The sequence below is a fragment of the Zonotrichia albicollis genome, chromosome 5 (genome assembly GCF_047830755.1).
Source record: "Zonotrichia albicollis isolate bZonAlb1 chromosome 5, bZonAlb1.hap1, whole genome shotgun sequence".
NCBI lineage: Eukaryota > Metazoa > Chordata > Aves > Passeriformes > Passerellidae > Zonotrichia > Zonotrichia albicollis.
In genome coordinates, this window is record NC_133823.1 from 25,674,586 (window position 1) to 25,689,659 (window position 15,074).

Genomic DNA, 15,074 nt, shown 5'->3' on the forward strand with positions numbered 1-15,074 from the left:
GGCTGTTTTTAGCAAAGAGAGCCACCTAAATGCGTGCCATTGACACATGCTGCACTTCTTTAACTTTGGCTGTCATGCAGAATATACCTCCCACTCCTCCTCCACCTCCACAGAGGATTGCTTGCTAATATTTCATTTTCTCCTTTTGTTTAATTAATGAAAAATTGGATATTAGAGTCTAAATACATCTGAGAAACTGCAAGTATTGCGGCTTTTTATTCTGTGATCTAAACAACGAAAAAATCCATAAAGCAGTATGAGCCTAAGTTCACCCAGCAGGGTGGTAAGATTAAATGATCTATTATAATAAACTGTCAGATGAATCAACCTGCTTCATCTATTGATATCTTTATTGCTCTCCTCCAATTATAAATCCTACTCACTTGATTCACAGGAGGCATCTCCCTAAGAAAATTTTTTATGAGTAAGACTAGTAGGGTTTGACTCTATCTGTACACAAACTGCAGGAACTCTGGATAGTGATATTAGATAAAAATTACCCACTGTATCTTCAGCTCCTTCACAAAGAGAGAGACAGAAAACCAGAAGTTTCTGGGAGATTGAAAACATAGCAAAGCCTCAGTTAACACTATTACAGATCTATGGTGTGGTCAAGGCAAGAAAGGCTTTTTCAAGTTTTTAATTTTGCTTTGATTTATATTGTGGTATATCCCCTCTGAGTAATCAGCCAAATGTATTCATTTGTTTTGCCAGTGAGCACAGTTGGATGTGGCTGCACTCCAAAACACAGAAGTAGCAAACTGCAGGGTATCCAGGCTGCTTAGGTAGCGGCTGTTGGAGAACAGAGTGGGGAGAGTTTAGTTATTGGTCTCTTCCTCCATCTGTCGAGCTCCTCACCAGTGCTGAACTGACTCAGGCAGGTAATTTCAAAACAAACCATGGTCATATGCCAAATTTTTTATCCTTGTCCTCCTTACTGCACAAGGAGGAACCCAGCACAGCCAGTGTTGCACACCTCACTTTTCATGATGAATCTGGAAATCTTCCCAGATTATTTATGCAGAGCATCTTGCTTGCAGCCCCAAAGGGGGTAGCAAGCTCTGTACAGGCAGCTAGAGCAGCTACAGTAACTGTTACCAAGTGAAATGCTGCTTTTCCTTCTGTCCTTCTCTTTCTGGAAACAGCAGTATGTGAGGCCCACACCAAGAAGGGCACTGGATGGTTATTTGGAAAATGCTAACTGAAAGCACCTGCTGAATCACTCGGATAAGCACAGCTCTGTTTGCATGGCAGGACTGAGCTGTCTCTGAATAGAGGGTGAACTGGTGCCTTGCTTGCATGCTGGAGACAGGGAGAGGAAGGAGTGAGATTTTTCCAATTTAATTTTTCATGCTCTAGCATAACCTGGGTGAGATACCTTCTGGAAAGATGCTGGTAGTATTATTGTGTGTAGGTGTGTGCAGTTGTTAAAAAATAATAGAGGCCTAGAAAGAGAGGGCAGGCAGCTGCTGTAATGTTTCCCCCCTGGGGTAATTTCTGCTCTCTGGGTTTATCAAAGAGGCAGGGTTTGGCCAGGACAGCTACATGGCTTTTGGTTGTGCCAGGGGGTACTGAAGCACATGTCCCCCAGCCCTTCCTGTTTGCAGAGACTTGTCACCTGTGCTTATGTCACCAGCATTCAGGTTTGAAACGCTGTTAACTCTTTGAGGTGAACTTGGATATCAGTCTTGGGCTTAGTATGCTTTTTCTATTTATTTATTTGTTTTGATTTGAGCCAAGATGCTTCATCTTGTTTGTAAGAGTGAATGTGAGGGAAAAATGTGCAATTATGCTATAATGTTGGAGCTCTTTCAAAGGAAAGTTCCACAGACTTGAGAGACAAGGTTCAAAGTGACTTCCTAGAGAAGTGACCTATTTGTAAGACTTGACAAAATCTTCTGCCTTTCTTTGAGAATATGCATACACAGGGCCTTACAGTTTGCTAGTTTGCCCAGATGCTGTGTGATCACATGGTGTTTTTATCATGGCATCCCATACCATACAGGCTGAAGGAAAGGCAGTATTCTGGTAATAAGCAATCATATCATATTTGGATGTTTCCTTAATGCCAGGTGTGTGTCCTCCTGCATTGTCTACTCTGTGTTGCTCCTTTGACAAGTGATTTATTAACTTTCTGAAGGCTTTTGCTTGGTAATGTTGCCCAAACATGCTATAAACATTGCCTAATGATTCATCACAGAGATCATCTTAGAGCACAGTGATATTGCTGTTTGCAGATGGATTGATGAGACGACAACAAGCTTAGGAAAACAGTCTCATCTGCATTCTAGGAAGCCAGGGTGAGGTAACTGTATACATTCAGGATACTTAGCATTACAAATATTTAGTATGTTCAAGAAGAGCTCTTACTGTTGACTTTTAAGTACTTAGCTTTTCAACCTAAACATACTTTTCATGAACATTGGTGATTAAAATGCAGTTTAAGTTTTGTCACATGTACCATTAGCAAAAGTGGTTATTTGCACCCCAGCGGCTGAAGTGATCCATGGTTTTAATTGTGGGTAGAGAGAAGGAAAAACAAGAGCAGCATTCTGGTTTTCAAAGAGCATGTTCACAGCAATAGAACAATGTGTGTTATAGCTCTGCTGGTAGGAGCTGTCTCTGTGCACAGCACAGAAGGTGTAGTGAGGGTATGAGAATGGATTGGTGCTCCCAGGGGAAACTGGTTTGCAGGAGGAACCTGGGCAGGCAGGGGACAGGCTTAATGCCTGCCTGGAGTTGCAGCGGCCTTCATGATGTTGCCTCTGTGATCCCCCACCCTGGGCACAGCTGGGACACAGAGGACACAGCCACTCTAATTTCCAAGCCTGCTACAGTCTAGACATGCAGGAACAGCAGCATGCTAACAACAACATCAACAACAACAATAAAATGTTGTGCACCAAAAACTTCTGAAGAAGCTGGGGGAAGCTGACAGTAGAGCCAGTAAGTATTGTGCCCAGTGCTCCGTAAGGTCAATTTTTTCCTCATTAGCAGTGCCTCTTGCTTCTGCTGCTTGGCAGTCTGCTAGCCAAAAGCACCAAGATAATAAACAAAGATTTCTTTTTAAAGGGTTTTGTGACTCTTGAAAATGTGTCTCAATTAGTTTCTTTTATTAAAACACTTACTTGTCAGTTAAATGTCAGCTATTCACTCCCAGGCACTTTTTCAATTTTGGAAGGAGGAGTTTTTAAGCAATATATCAATTAATTCAGTATTTTCCTCTCTTGAGCAGAATAACAACCTAGCATAGACTTTGGATTCTGCTCCCATCTATAAGGGATGGCTGGAGACTTTTACAGTTCAGAATTTCTGGGCTTGGGAACAGTGTAAGCTTGTCACTCCTGGGGCAGCATTTGTTGTGGGTGTTACTGAGGATGTTCCTAGAGTCTGCCAGTTTGCATGACGTGAAGACTCTGGACACCTAAAGCAGACACTAACAAACCTATTCTTTCTGTTTTATTGCAGGCCTTCCTGTGAGCTCTCCAACACATTCAACAAGTAAGAGCAATAGAAGAGGTTGCTCTATGCACAGTGATGAAAAAGGCTGGTGTGGGGTGGGAGAAGGACAGCCTCAGGAAAGGAAATGTTCAGGGAGCAAGAAGGATCTAGGGGAATAATGTACCTGAAACACAGACCAGAGGAAGAGTGATGTTCAGCTTGTAGCATTGAGTAATTTGCTGTGATTTCAACTGAATGCCATGTTGGACTGGCAGATACTGGAAAGAAAACAGAGTGAGACCACAGAAAAAATCAGACCTGGTATATTACATGATGCAATGGGAAGCTGTATAAATAGAGTGTTTACCAAGGAACTTGTTCTCGTCAGTGGCTCTCATTCCTTGTCCTGTAGTGAGAAGCAGCAAATCCCAGAGTAAGGCAAGTTTCCTGTGCTAATGAACCTGTATTGTCCTATTTCCCTTTCTCTGGGCTTATCAGGAAACAGTCTCTTCTGTCCTGGTCCCTGCAGTTCTTGCTGCTGCCTGCAAAATCGTGGCCCTTCTGTTACCATGATGGATGTATTTTTCCAATTCATTTTTATTCTGATCCCAGAATATTCCCTAACTGGAAAATACCTTCCAGATCCAGACAAACTAGACAGGAGGGGCTGATTTGTGGGAAACTTTAATTAAAGAAGTGGGGAAATGAGCTTAAGGTTTTAGTTCCTTACTCTGTTTTATTCAGTAATGATTCTTTTCAGCTGTCATATTTCTTATTGATGGTCACAAGTAGTTAAAATGCTAATTTGTGGATTTTTATTTCCTTTATTACTCACATCTTGGTCAATTAACAGATAAACGAGAAAAAAAAAAAAGCAACGGTGGATTTCAGTCCTCAGTTTTTCTCCTTAGGAGAGGCACACATCTCCTTCACAAATGTGGGGACGCACATTCCTGTTTTTCAGTGCAGTTTGTTTCTGTTGACATTTCCAGTCAGTATCCAGGGTAACTCATTGCCGTGATAATTGCCTACTTGCCCTGGCAATTGGTAGTATACCAGATAAGGTAACAAAAAGGCAGGAGTGTTTCCTTGGGAAATCTGAAGCAATCACATGGAATTAAGAAGGCGTAGGAATTATTTTAGTCACTTGGTGATGGCTCAGCTTCCAACCTTACATTATCACCCCTCAGCAGACAGCACCAAGGGAAAGAGAAACAGTGATTTTTCAGAGATAAAGTCTTGGACAATGATTGTTTCCTGCACTATGGCATCAGAATGTCTCAGCTATGACTGTATTGTTTGGGCATCACACAAGTACTTAGTAAGTGATCATTTTTCCCCAGGAGGCTTCTGTCTGTGTCCAGACAAATGAAAATGGAGGAGTGGGGAAGGGGGAAAGAAAACAACCACCAAAATATTTTTAATAGTGGGCATGAGTTTAAAATCAGTTTTGCAAGGAAGAGGAATTCCTACATGGTTGGGACAAACAAACCTTGTTACTGTAACTCTATGGATTAGAGTTACAAGTACTGCCTACGTAAAAGTTTCTGTAAAAACAGGGACGTGTCTTTCAGAAACTTAGTAGAACAAAATTGTATTCTAGACCTCAAAATGGCCATAGGATATTGGTTTTAATGACTTAATTAATTTCATAGCTTCCACCCTACAATTTGAGCTCTCTTCCGTTCTTGGGAGGAGGAGCCATGCAATCCTTCAGGTGTGGATTGTGAGTAGGTACGTGACCAACAAAACCTCAGTGGCTGCACCATGTTCTCACTACATATATATGGAGCTATAACCTCTGCTAGGGCCCTTTTTTAACAGATCACCTTCCCCAGATGCCTCTGTTTGAGAGCCACTTCTGATATTTAGCCAGGCAATGGAAATGCTTGACCTTGCATCACATCTGTCCAGCCAGGGGCTCCTTCAGAGGCAGTGAGCACTTGTTCTCTCAAGCCTCCATCCAATATGGAATGCAGTCCCATGTGCTATATAATGTACCTAGGGAAATGCCAATGGTTGCATTTTCTCTCTGGAAGTTCAGTGATTGTTTCTTCATAGGCTGTATGCAGCAAGGTGATAAATAATTTGTGTTGTTGATACCTGACTCAAATTCAGATTAGCTCCTGAAGGTAGAAATACATTCCTTTAAACCTAGCCCTAAAAGATGGCCCAGAGACTAACAACATTGCTGTCTCCAAATGGGGCAGAGAGCAGGCACACTCCTCTATACCAACATTCAAGAAAACTTGCTCTCTACTAATATTGCACCTCACACTTCTTCATCTACTATTAGCACTTTTTTTTTTAATTAGCAGTGAAATATTTTGGTCTTTCTTCTCTTGGAGACAGGTCTAATTTTCACCTGCTTTCTTGTTTATTTACTTGTTAAAAATTCTCTTGTAATGTTGAACAGTACCATAGCCTCCTAAAGTGGAAAAAGTTTGTAGCTCATAACCTGTAAGTGGACAAGCAGGGGATCTTAGGGAAATCTGCACCCATACAAAGTGTGTGTTTCTTTAGGCCACCCTAGACAAACTTTTCCACCCCTCTTGCTGATTTATCCATGTATTATTGAGAAGAAATATAGATGTGAAGCAACAAGTGAAGCTCCAGAACTGGGAACACAGAAGTTGTTTTGTGAGGGTAATTTTTCAGAGGGAGTTGTTTGGGGAATTCTGGCAATACATTTTTACCTGAAAGGCACTATTTCTTTTGCAGAGCCAACTTCTGAAAGTCCCAAAAGCAGTTCTGGAAACCAGACTCATACAGGGAGTAATATCAGCTATTCTAGTGAGTATTCTTACTTAATTGTCCAGATTTTGAGTTTTCAGTTGATCAGTTTTGCTTTTGATGAGTGATTGGACTAGCAGACAAATGAAACTGGCAGTTTTATTTCTAGCCTTACCAGACTTGGGCCCTATTACAAACCAAATTTAAATGCTGGTTATAAAACTCCTCTCAGAGAGAAACAGAGCTCAATAAGCTGACACTGCTCTCACTGTGGAGCAGCACAATTATTCCCAAGGACTAATTCAAAGTGGTGAAATTGAAAAAAAAAATCCCAAAAATAGTTATCTCCTGTGAGAGAAGACCTGAGGGAATATATAAAAAAATTGCTCATATACATGTTGTACTTATTATATGAATGTATTGTTGTGAATGTATGATATGAATATATTATTCATATTGTCATAGGAGAAAAGGTCTAGGAGGCAGTCTTCTGCAGACTCTTTAAGGACTTGATATTTGCATTATGCATGCTACTTAATCTTTCATTTTAATATTATGCATCTCTGGGGCAAGAGTGGTGCTGCAGCTTTGCTATTTCCAAGCCAGAGTACTGACTAAGCAAAGTATGTTTGATGTTTTCCCGCTGTAAACTGTCTCCCTCTAGTTCCACAGATGCAAGGATGCATCTATATGAGCATTAAATATTAATTGCATCAAGAGCCATTGAATGCAGCCTCCCCCTGACACAGGGCTTAGGCCAGCAGGCAGGACAGTGCTGAATTTGAATGTGGCCAGTTGGTTCCAGAGAAATGATAAAAAGGGAGAGGCTCGGCTTATATATTTCCCAGGGAAAGCTTCTCTTCATTACATAATTCTTTCCTTTTTTTGCTTCTTGGCTGGGAAACACCTGTCAGGAAATGACAGATGGTGGGAAATAATAAAAGGAAAGAAATGTCCTCATTTTAAAAGGAGATCTTGCATTTTCTATCCCTGGTTTTAAGTGCTGTGGGGAATGTTACTGAATTATGTAATTCCTTGGTGTCTTTCTGGGTGCACAATGTTAAAAGCAAAATAATTGCTTCAGTTGCTGAATTTTAGACTGCTCTTTTTTTTTTTTTTTCAAAAAAAGAAGAGGAAAAAATAAATTGCATGTTTGAAAACTATTTCTAGAACACAACTTTCTCACAGAACCTTTGGAGGCCATCAGCACTGGGTTGAATGATGAGAGTTTTCAAAATTAAGGTGGGCCCAGTGGAGCAGGTGCTGAAACCTTGTTCTTTTACTGAAAAATGGGTGAAACCAGTTCCACAGGGCAGCATGAGTGTCAGGGAAGGAGTAAGGGTGGGAGAAGGAACAAGCCTGTCTTCCCTCCACAAAGCATCCAGGCCTGAGGCTCAGTGGTGGCAGGAAGAATAACAGGAGCAGTAGGTTATCCTCTCTGGAGAAATGGGTAGTGTTTGGTGAAGTGGAGCTGGAGGTGCCTCTCACCTTAGTGTGTGCAAGTACCTATACACAGAGGCAATGTAAGTCAGAGGCAGCAGCCAAAATTATGTTCTCCCTCTTTTGCAGATGTTATCTTGCCAATTGTCATCACCCTGATAGTCATTACCCTCTCTGTCTTCTCACTGGTAGCTTTGTACAAAATGTGCCAGAAGAAAACTCCAGGTATTTGGTTTGCTTTCTCTGCAGGAGGGGGGAAATCAATGTCCTTTTTATTATTAAAAGGTCTCTTTTGGATTATCTTAACCATCACTGTTGTGGTAGTCTGATGGGAATGCTTTTTGTATTTTGTGTTTTGCCTGAAGTGGGAAACTAACACTTCATTTTCAAAATCAGTAGGAAGACCAGAGTGAGCCAAAACGATTTTTTGAGAATAAATCATGCTGTTAAGCTTTTTGGTCATGCTTTTGCAGCTACAAATAGCTAACAAACACTTCTGCTAACACAATCAAACAGATAGAAATGGACAATGAAAACTAAATTTGAAGATATTCAACAAAATCACTTTATTTATTTTATCTTCAAGATACAGGCAAAGAAATATCAGTGGGCTTTTAAAGGATATATCTGATACATACATACACACAGTCACATGATGCATGAGTAACATTTTCCAGTTACAGTAAAATGTGCATGGAGCAAAATCCCTGAGAAAACAGTATTTTCAGAAATAGTCATTTTGACAGAGCAGCTAAAGTCAGTATCTGTTTCTCTGCTGTCCATTAAATACTTAAGATAATGGGTTATAATTCCATCAAAGTCCATTTGCCAAATGTTTCAGGGTTGCCCAAGTAGGGCACAGGTAAGTGTAAATTTCCATTTAGTGAAAATCCAGATCTGAACCAGACTCTGGTTTTTCTGTCCCTGTGAGCTGGCATGAGTTAGGAGACCTGTGCAGAACTGTGAAATCATCAGGCCTTGGAAATACAAAATCACAACAGGGTGTTGAAGCTGTAAACCAAGACAAACAGTGTGTCACAACCAATTTAGCCAATGGCATGGAAAAACAGATCCCAGATAAACAGAGGACGGTGTGATCCTTACTAAGGAAATGATGGAATATTCAGAGTCAGGCGATAAAGACGCGAGATGAAGAATATTTCCTTATAAGCCTCCCCTATGCACAAATGTCATCACTCTATTAGCAAACTCATTTGGATGATGGAATAGATAGATAGAATCTGTAATGCTTCCTGTAGGATTTGCCCAGGTCTATCCAGTGCACTTCCCCTGTGCTTGGTGCCATGGAGTTGGCTCCATGTCTCTGATGTAACCCCCTGACCCCTTCCATCTGCCCACACTTGCACATAAGCATAAAATACATTTAGCATATGATTCATTTTGGAGACAAACCTGTTCCTCATTGATGGGGATGACAAACTGTTCCCAGACATCATGCCAGGCTGTGCCCCCAGGGGGTACAGCCTCAGGAACACCCTTGTTCCCTCAGTCCCCTTACCCTGCATCCTTTAGCTCAGTTGTGTACTTGAGAGCCATGGCATGCTCATATCCTCTGTGCCAGCTACCCAGGGATTTGGGAGCTGCAGGGAAAAATGTACTCCTGTTGTGCTCTTGGACAAGTCAAATGTCATTTTCCCTGGTTTCCAGAAGTGTTGGTACAAGCAACATCAGTTCACTTCCACAGATGACCAGAAAAATAACAATTACTATTCAAGCTGGTTGATTGTGTTTATGAACTTAATGCAATACTGCAAAATTACAACTGAGCCTTCTGCCAGCAACTGCAGTAGCCATGTCTAAATGTTTGGGGTTTGAGTTCCAGCAATCAAAATGATATTAACTTTTTTTCTTCTTCCAGAGAGACAAGAGAATGGCGCTGAACAGTAGGTTGAATCCTTTTAATTGCTTTGAAATCTATCACAGGGCACTTGTAAATGTAGCAGATTTTGCATAGGATCTTCTTTGATCTCCCTCTGTTTAAATATCATAATCAGTTGCCATCCCAAAGAGAAATATCCTGAAAGTGCTGCACTTGCAGCTATTGTAGACCTGTATGCATGATAAGCAGCTTTTTCAGCATGGATAGAAATGTGATGGCTCTTAACTGTTTTGCAATAGATCCTTTTGAAGGGGATAAACAGCTTCTGCTGTGCCACAGGACTCACTTTCCCAGTCTTTTTTCTTTTTTTTTTCTTTTTTCCCCCATTGATCCCTCGCCTCTACCCCCACATCTTTTCCCACCCCACTTCTTTTGTTCATGTTTTCTCTGTTTTTAACGTGTTTCCTTTTTATTCTGGATTATTTATATATATATATTTTTCACTGTTCCCCATTATATTGTGTTCTTCTGTCCCATCTTGTTTCCACTAGATCATTTGCATAGTTGAAATAGTAGTGGCTTAAGGAGAAAGCCACTGTTAGTAGTGGCTTAACAGAGAAAGATCCATTAGAAGGTACAAACTAAAGGCCATTGAGCCTGGCAGTGGCTGCTTGCATGACCAAAAGCAACGTTTAGGCTGCTGGTTTACTTGGTAGCCCTGACTCCCTGGACATCTGAAGTGGTCCTTCTTTGCAATTCAACATGGCTAAAAGGTTTGCATTGACAGAAAAAAAATATTCCTCCTTTTCCCTCCTCTTCTGTGAAGTCCTAGATTAAACCTGGAGTAATTAAACCTAATTTATTACATATTTTAAGAAAAAGGTATTTTCAGAGATGTTGGCATATGGTATTTTCTGCTACCTGACCCCATGCAAAGCCCATTTAAGCGAGTTAAGACTGGAGTAGATGCTACCTCCTCCAGGACCAAAATCTTAGAGTTTTGTTTGGACACGACCAACATGTGTGCTGACAGCTTAAATGTTTTCTGACTTCAACAGGGCCCAGTCAGATAAAGAAGGAGTCAAACTTCTTTCTGTGAAGACAACTTCTTCTGAGACTGGTGAGTGTTTCATTTGTATGTCTGTTTCCCTGAGTTCTGAGAAAAACAGTTTTTGGGATGTCATTTTCAATAGCAAACCCATCTTCAGTTCCTGTCAGGTAAAAGTCACTGCAAAAAATTCTTCTATAGAGCAAATCCCCAGACTGTGATCCTGTAGAGCTGCTGTTCAGCTGTACCGTGTGTGCTGTCAGTATTTGGGAGTGAGAAGTATGACTGGTTTAGGAAAATATTTTATTTAAATCATTGATGGTAAGTGATCTAGCTAGGGATCTTCAGGAATAACAGTGATCATGGCATTTATCAGCTAGATCTGTCTGTACAAGGAAGTTTGAAGACTGGTAATATCAGAATCACAGCATGTTCTGAGTTGGAAGGGACCCTCAGGTGAACTTAAGTGAATGGCCCATGTGAAGATCAAACCCAAAACCCTGGTGTTATTATTACAATGCTCCAAGCAACTGAGCTAATATCCCAGGGATCAAAAGGTTTGGGAGCCAGTGCTGTATGTAATCAGGATTCTGTTGGAGTTGGTGTCAGCAGGGTTCAGTCAGCCCCATACTCAGTCACCCTTTGCATTCAAAATCCTGCTCTCCTTGCAAATCCCTCTGTCCTGTGCTTAAGGTTCTTACAAAATCTGTAGTAATAAAGCCTAAAGGAACAAAGGTTACTGATAACACACACAAAAGAAAGAAAAATCTTAAAGCAAAGCGATGGATGCAGTTATAGGTTCTGCAAAAAACGGAGTGGCGCAGAATAAGACTGAGGCAGAATTGAATTCTGACTAAACAACCAAAACCCCTAAATCTCTCATGGCAGAGGTGGTCATGGTGAAACTTCACACCTTCACCCAATGCTCTCTGTCATGTAGGTCCCACCTCACCTGCAAAAGTCCTTCCAGAAAAGGTGTCTTACTTTCTAGTGTTTAAGTATAATACTCTTATTTGGTTTTTAAGCTTTTTGGCCATCTGTTTCTCCTACTGACATTTCTTAGTCTGACCAATAGCTGCTATCTCCTTTTGTCCAAATCCTTGGGAACTCCACTGAAATACAGCCCTTCATCTGAACTATCCTCTGATTGCTGGAGAGGCACAATTTGGTGTCTCTAGCCTTCTCTGTATTTCCCAGAAACTTTTGTGCAATCCAAGACACCCACAGGGCATCTCTGGCAGCCCTTGCAGCAAACCAGAGTTGTACAAGGGTGCAAGGTCCCCATGGCCTCTTAACACAGAGCTGGGGGCTAGAGAGGGACAGGAAGGGCCTGCTCCATCACAGGACACATCAGTTCTGTCCCACTACTGCTGGGTAAAGGCAAACTTTGGCACTTCAGAGACTGCACTTCAGAGCTTCATGGTTTGCGAAATTTAATTTTTTTATTATAGAGGATGTCTTTGGGAATGGACTTTATTTGGAGTATCAAGTTGTGTATATGTTTTCTTAAAGTTGCATTTTTTTGTTTGTTTGTTTGTTTGTTTGTTTGTTTTGAAAGCTGAATGAAGTTAGAAACTAATTAATGGACTATTTTTGATTGATTCTGCCCTCATGCCATTTCAAAAACAAAGTGACTTCACTGACAGTAGCAGAATTGTTTGTGGTTTAAAGCAGAGTAAATGGGAAAAGACACAGGCTCAGTTTTGGGGTTTTTTTTTCCTTTTTCCACAAGGTGAGCTCTGTTGCCTGTTAATCAGCTACTGGTTCACCAGATAACTGAACATCTTCCATCCAGAGAATGCTTGATATTCTTTTTTACTGAACTATGATGTGTGCATGCTATAATTAGAAGGTTTAAGTCATAACCACGTAGACAAGATTCTTGCCCTCTTCTCATTAATACAATACATATTTAAACTAGCTGCCATTTTCTCTTGAATTCTTACATGGTTATATGTTTAAAATGAAACATGCTTTCACAGAAATTAAAGTCCTGCTTTTGCCCAGGTTTTTAGAGTCATTTTACTTCTTAAATTAAAAGCACTCTGGCAGAGGGGTCTGTTTCTTCCAGAAATATTTGTCTCTTATAAAGGAATTTAAAATATCTGAGGATGCCTCCCCATTTGAATCAGATTTACTTGCTTTATTAAAAGCTCAGGCATAAATGCAGATGCTTCTCATGGTACAGACACAAGAACTGCCTGACTCTTGGGCCTTCTCACAACTACTGACAACAATTGTCCTGCATAAAACTCCTTTACAAGTGTTCTTCTTTATCCTTGGTCCAGTTGTTTAGAAAGTGCATGTTGTGGCTGTCTCTGTAAGTACCAACAAAACTACAAAAAGTAATGAGTAGAAAGGCTGAAATCAGAAAGATCTAAAGAGCAGCAGCCTTAACTTCACAGGCAGGACTACATCACCCCTCACTATCAATAAGCAGCTCCTCCCTAAGGTCAAGCATATCTACAATGAAGTTCTGCTCTGATATGTATTCAAATTAAGCTTTATTAGAAATATACATTCTTTTTTTCCCCTTCATTTTTGCTTTTCATTCCAAACACAAGACTTTGAGATTGTATAATTTTGTAAAATATATGCAGGACAACTAAGGACCTACGAACTGTTCAAGCAAGCAACCTAGAAAGACCCTGTATCAGTGTTGTGCATAGATCTTGATCAAAGGTTATGGTGAGATTAATCTTGCCCTCTTTTATCTGTCTAAAAACCATGCTAGTTGCACATAGTTGAAAGAGATGTATGTGTCCAGAGGGCTGTTTATCCCATCTGCCTTGGACATCTCTCTTGAGCTGGAATGGGCTGACCTATGGCAGTCCACTGACTCCTGAAAGATCCTGTTTTAGGACTTCTAAAATTAAGTTGTGAATATGAAATGAAAGAAAAAGGAAAGACTCCTTTTTCAGAGGCAGAGCTGAATTAAATTTAATCAAGAATATTATTTCAAATACCTACAATTAATGTGAAAGAATGCAGGAGAAGAATAGTTTTCAATTAGGCCTGGACTAAAGTAATGTTTTTAATGGAGTAGTATCATCAAGAGAACTAGGTAAAATGGAGCTTTAATCTTGTCATTTTTTATATCTCTTCTTAAAAAGATGGAATTGCTAATTGTCTTGAACTCTAAGGCACAATTGGTGGAGAATGGATGTAAAGTATAAAACCAGAGAAAACTAAACTAGACTCAGAACATTTTTCATGCATGTTTATCAGTGAACTGCAACACCTGATGCAAGATAAGTGCCTGTTCTTGCATCTTACTTGAGAATTCAGCTAGGATAAAAATAATCTCAAAAGTTTCACACTAATGTACAAATGCAGGACTTTGGGCAGCCATTTCATGTTGATGGTACAAGCAAATTTAGGGTGGCTTCCTCTAGGGAGAATAAGTGGTCTTTTACAATACAGCATTGTAGGAAATCTACCTGCAAAATATTTATTTGTGATTCAACACAGCCCACAGAACTGCACACTTAGCTTGTCAGTGATAGTTATATTTCCTGAGAATATAAGATGAAGGGCTTTAATTGATGAATAAGAGATCAATACCTTCAACCATAAGGTTAAAGTATTGCCTGTCTTGAAAAGAGACCTAACTTTTTCTGCAAGAGTTCTTGTGTATTACGCTGAAAACCAGCAAATTATTGATCACCTTTTTAGGACTCATGAAAAATGTTGAGGGATGAAAATTGCTCAGTTACAGAAACGTTGGTGAATAGAAATTTGGGTAAGACTACTACATACAGGTGTATGATGTGTGATAGAAGCATTGATACCTGACTTAAGAATTTTCTTGTATGGCCCTAGCCTGGAATAACTATTCTAGAGCAGGTAAAATGTGTGAAAGGCCTTTTCAGTAGAAGCACACCATTTCAATATTCAATGTAAAGTGTCATAGGGATGTGCAGGTGACATAATATCTCAGACATGTTAGGTATAACCCTGGCACCTAAGCATAAGCTGATCCAATAAAGCATGATTTATAACCAGACTGAGCTGTTTTGAGGTGAAAAGGTAGGATATTACTTACTTGGCTTGTAGAGATATTACCTGTTCTGCACTGAATTTGCTGAAAGGGTGTTAAATGCGTCAGAGCTGAGGTACCTCAGACTTTGGGGAGGCACCTGAAATGGAAGGTAGTTGTAGAAGGATTTGTGGCACATGTCTTCATTAGGGCTTCCTGAGATACCCACTGTGGACAAAAAAATGAAAATTCAATGTTGTTACTAAACAGAAATGGAAAAATCTATCAGGCAAGGATGGGTATTTGGGAGACACCTAACCTGTTCCATTTGAAACCCCTTTAACTTATTGCAATCGCATTGAAGAAAGAGATCAGTTAATACCTAGAGATGCTCTCTGATGGCAGTGCAGTGCAAAGATAGTACAAACTGAGGAAGCAGGAAAACTTGCATTCTCCATGTGCTCCACATCTCTTCCAAAAGCTGCTGCTGTTCAACAGTAATGATGGCCTTAAAGCTGTTACCTGCTGCTTCAGCTGAATGTGCCTCAAGACAACCCACTGCAGTGCTAGGGCTTGGACATGGAAAATCCTGT

General features: G+C 40.3%; 1 protein-coding gene across 2 annotated transcripts in view; it reads left to right on the forward strand.

Moving 5' to 3' along the window:
- The window catches only part of EMCN (endomucin), a 53,631-nt gene that overhangs the window by 28,500 nt on the left and 10,057 nt on the right, over positions 1 to 15,074 (forward strand). For both annotated transcript variants that reach the window (XM_005484712.3, XM_026792006.2), the window contains exons 6-10: positions 3,469 to 3,501; positions 6,163 to 6,234; positions 7,744 to 7,839; positions 9,494 to 9,518; positions 10,513 to 10,574. In XM_005484712.3, the coding sequence (XP_005484769.2) occupies positions 3,469 to 3,501; positions 6,163 to 6,234; positions 7,744 to 7,839; positions 9,494 to 9,518; positions 10,513 to 10,574 (288 nt within the window). The remainder of the gene's footprint in view (positions 1 to 3,468; positions 3,502 to 6,162; positions 6,235 to 7,743; positions 7,840 to 9,493; positions 9,519 to 10,512; positions 10,575 to 15,074) is intronic.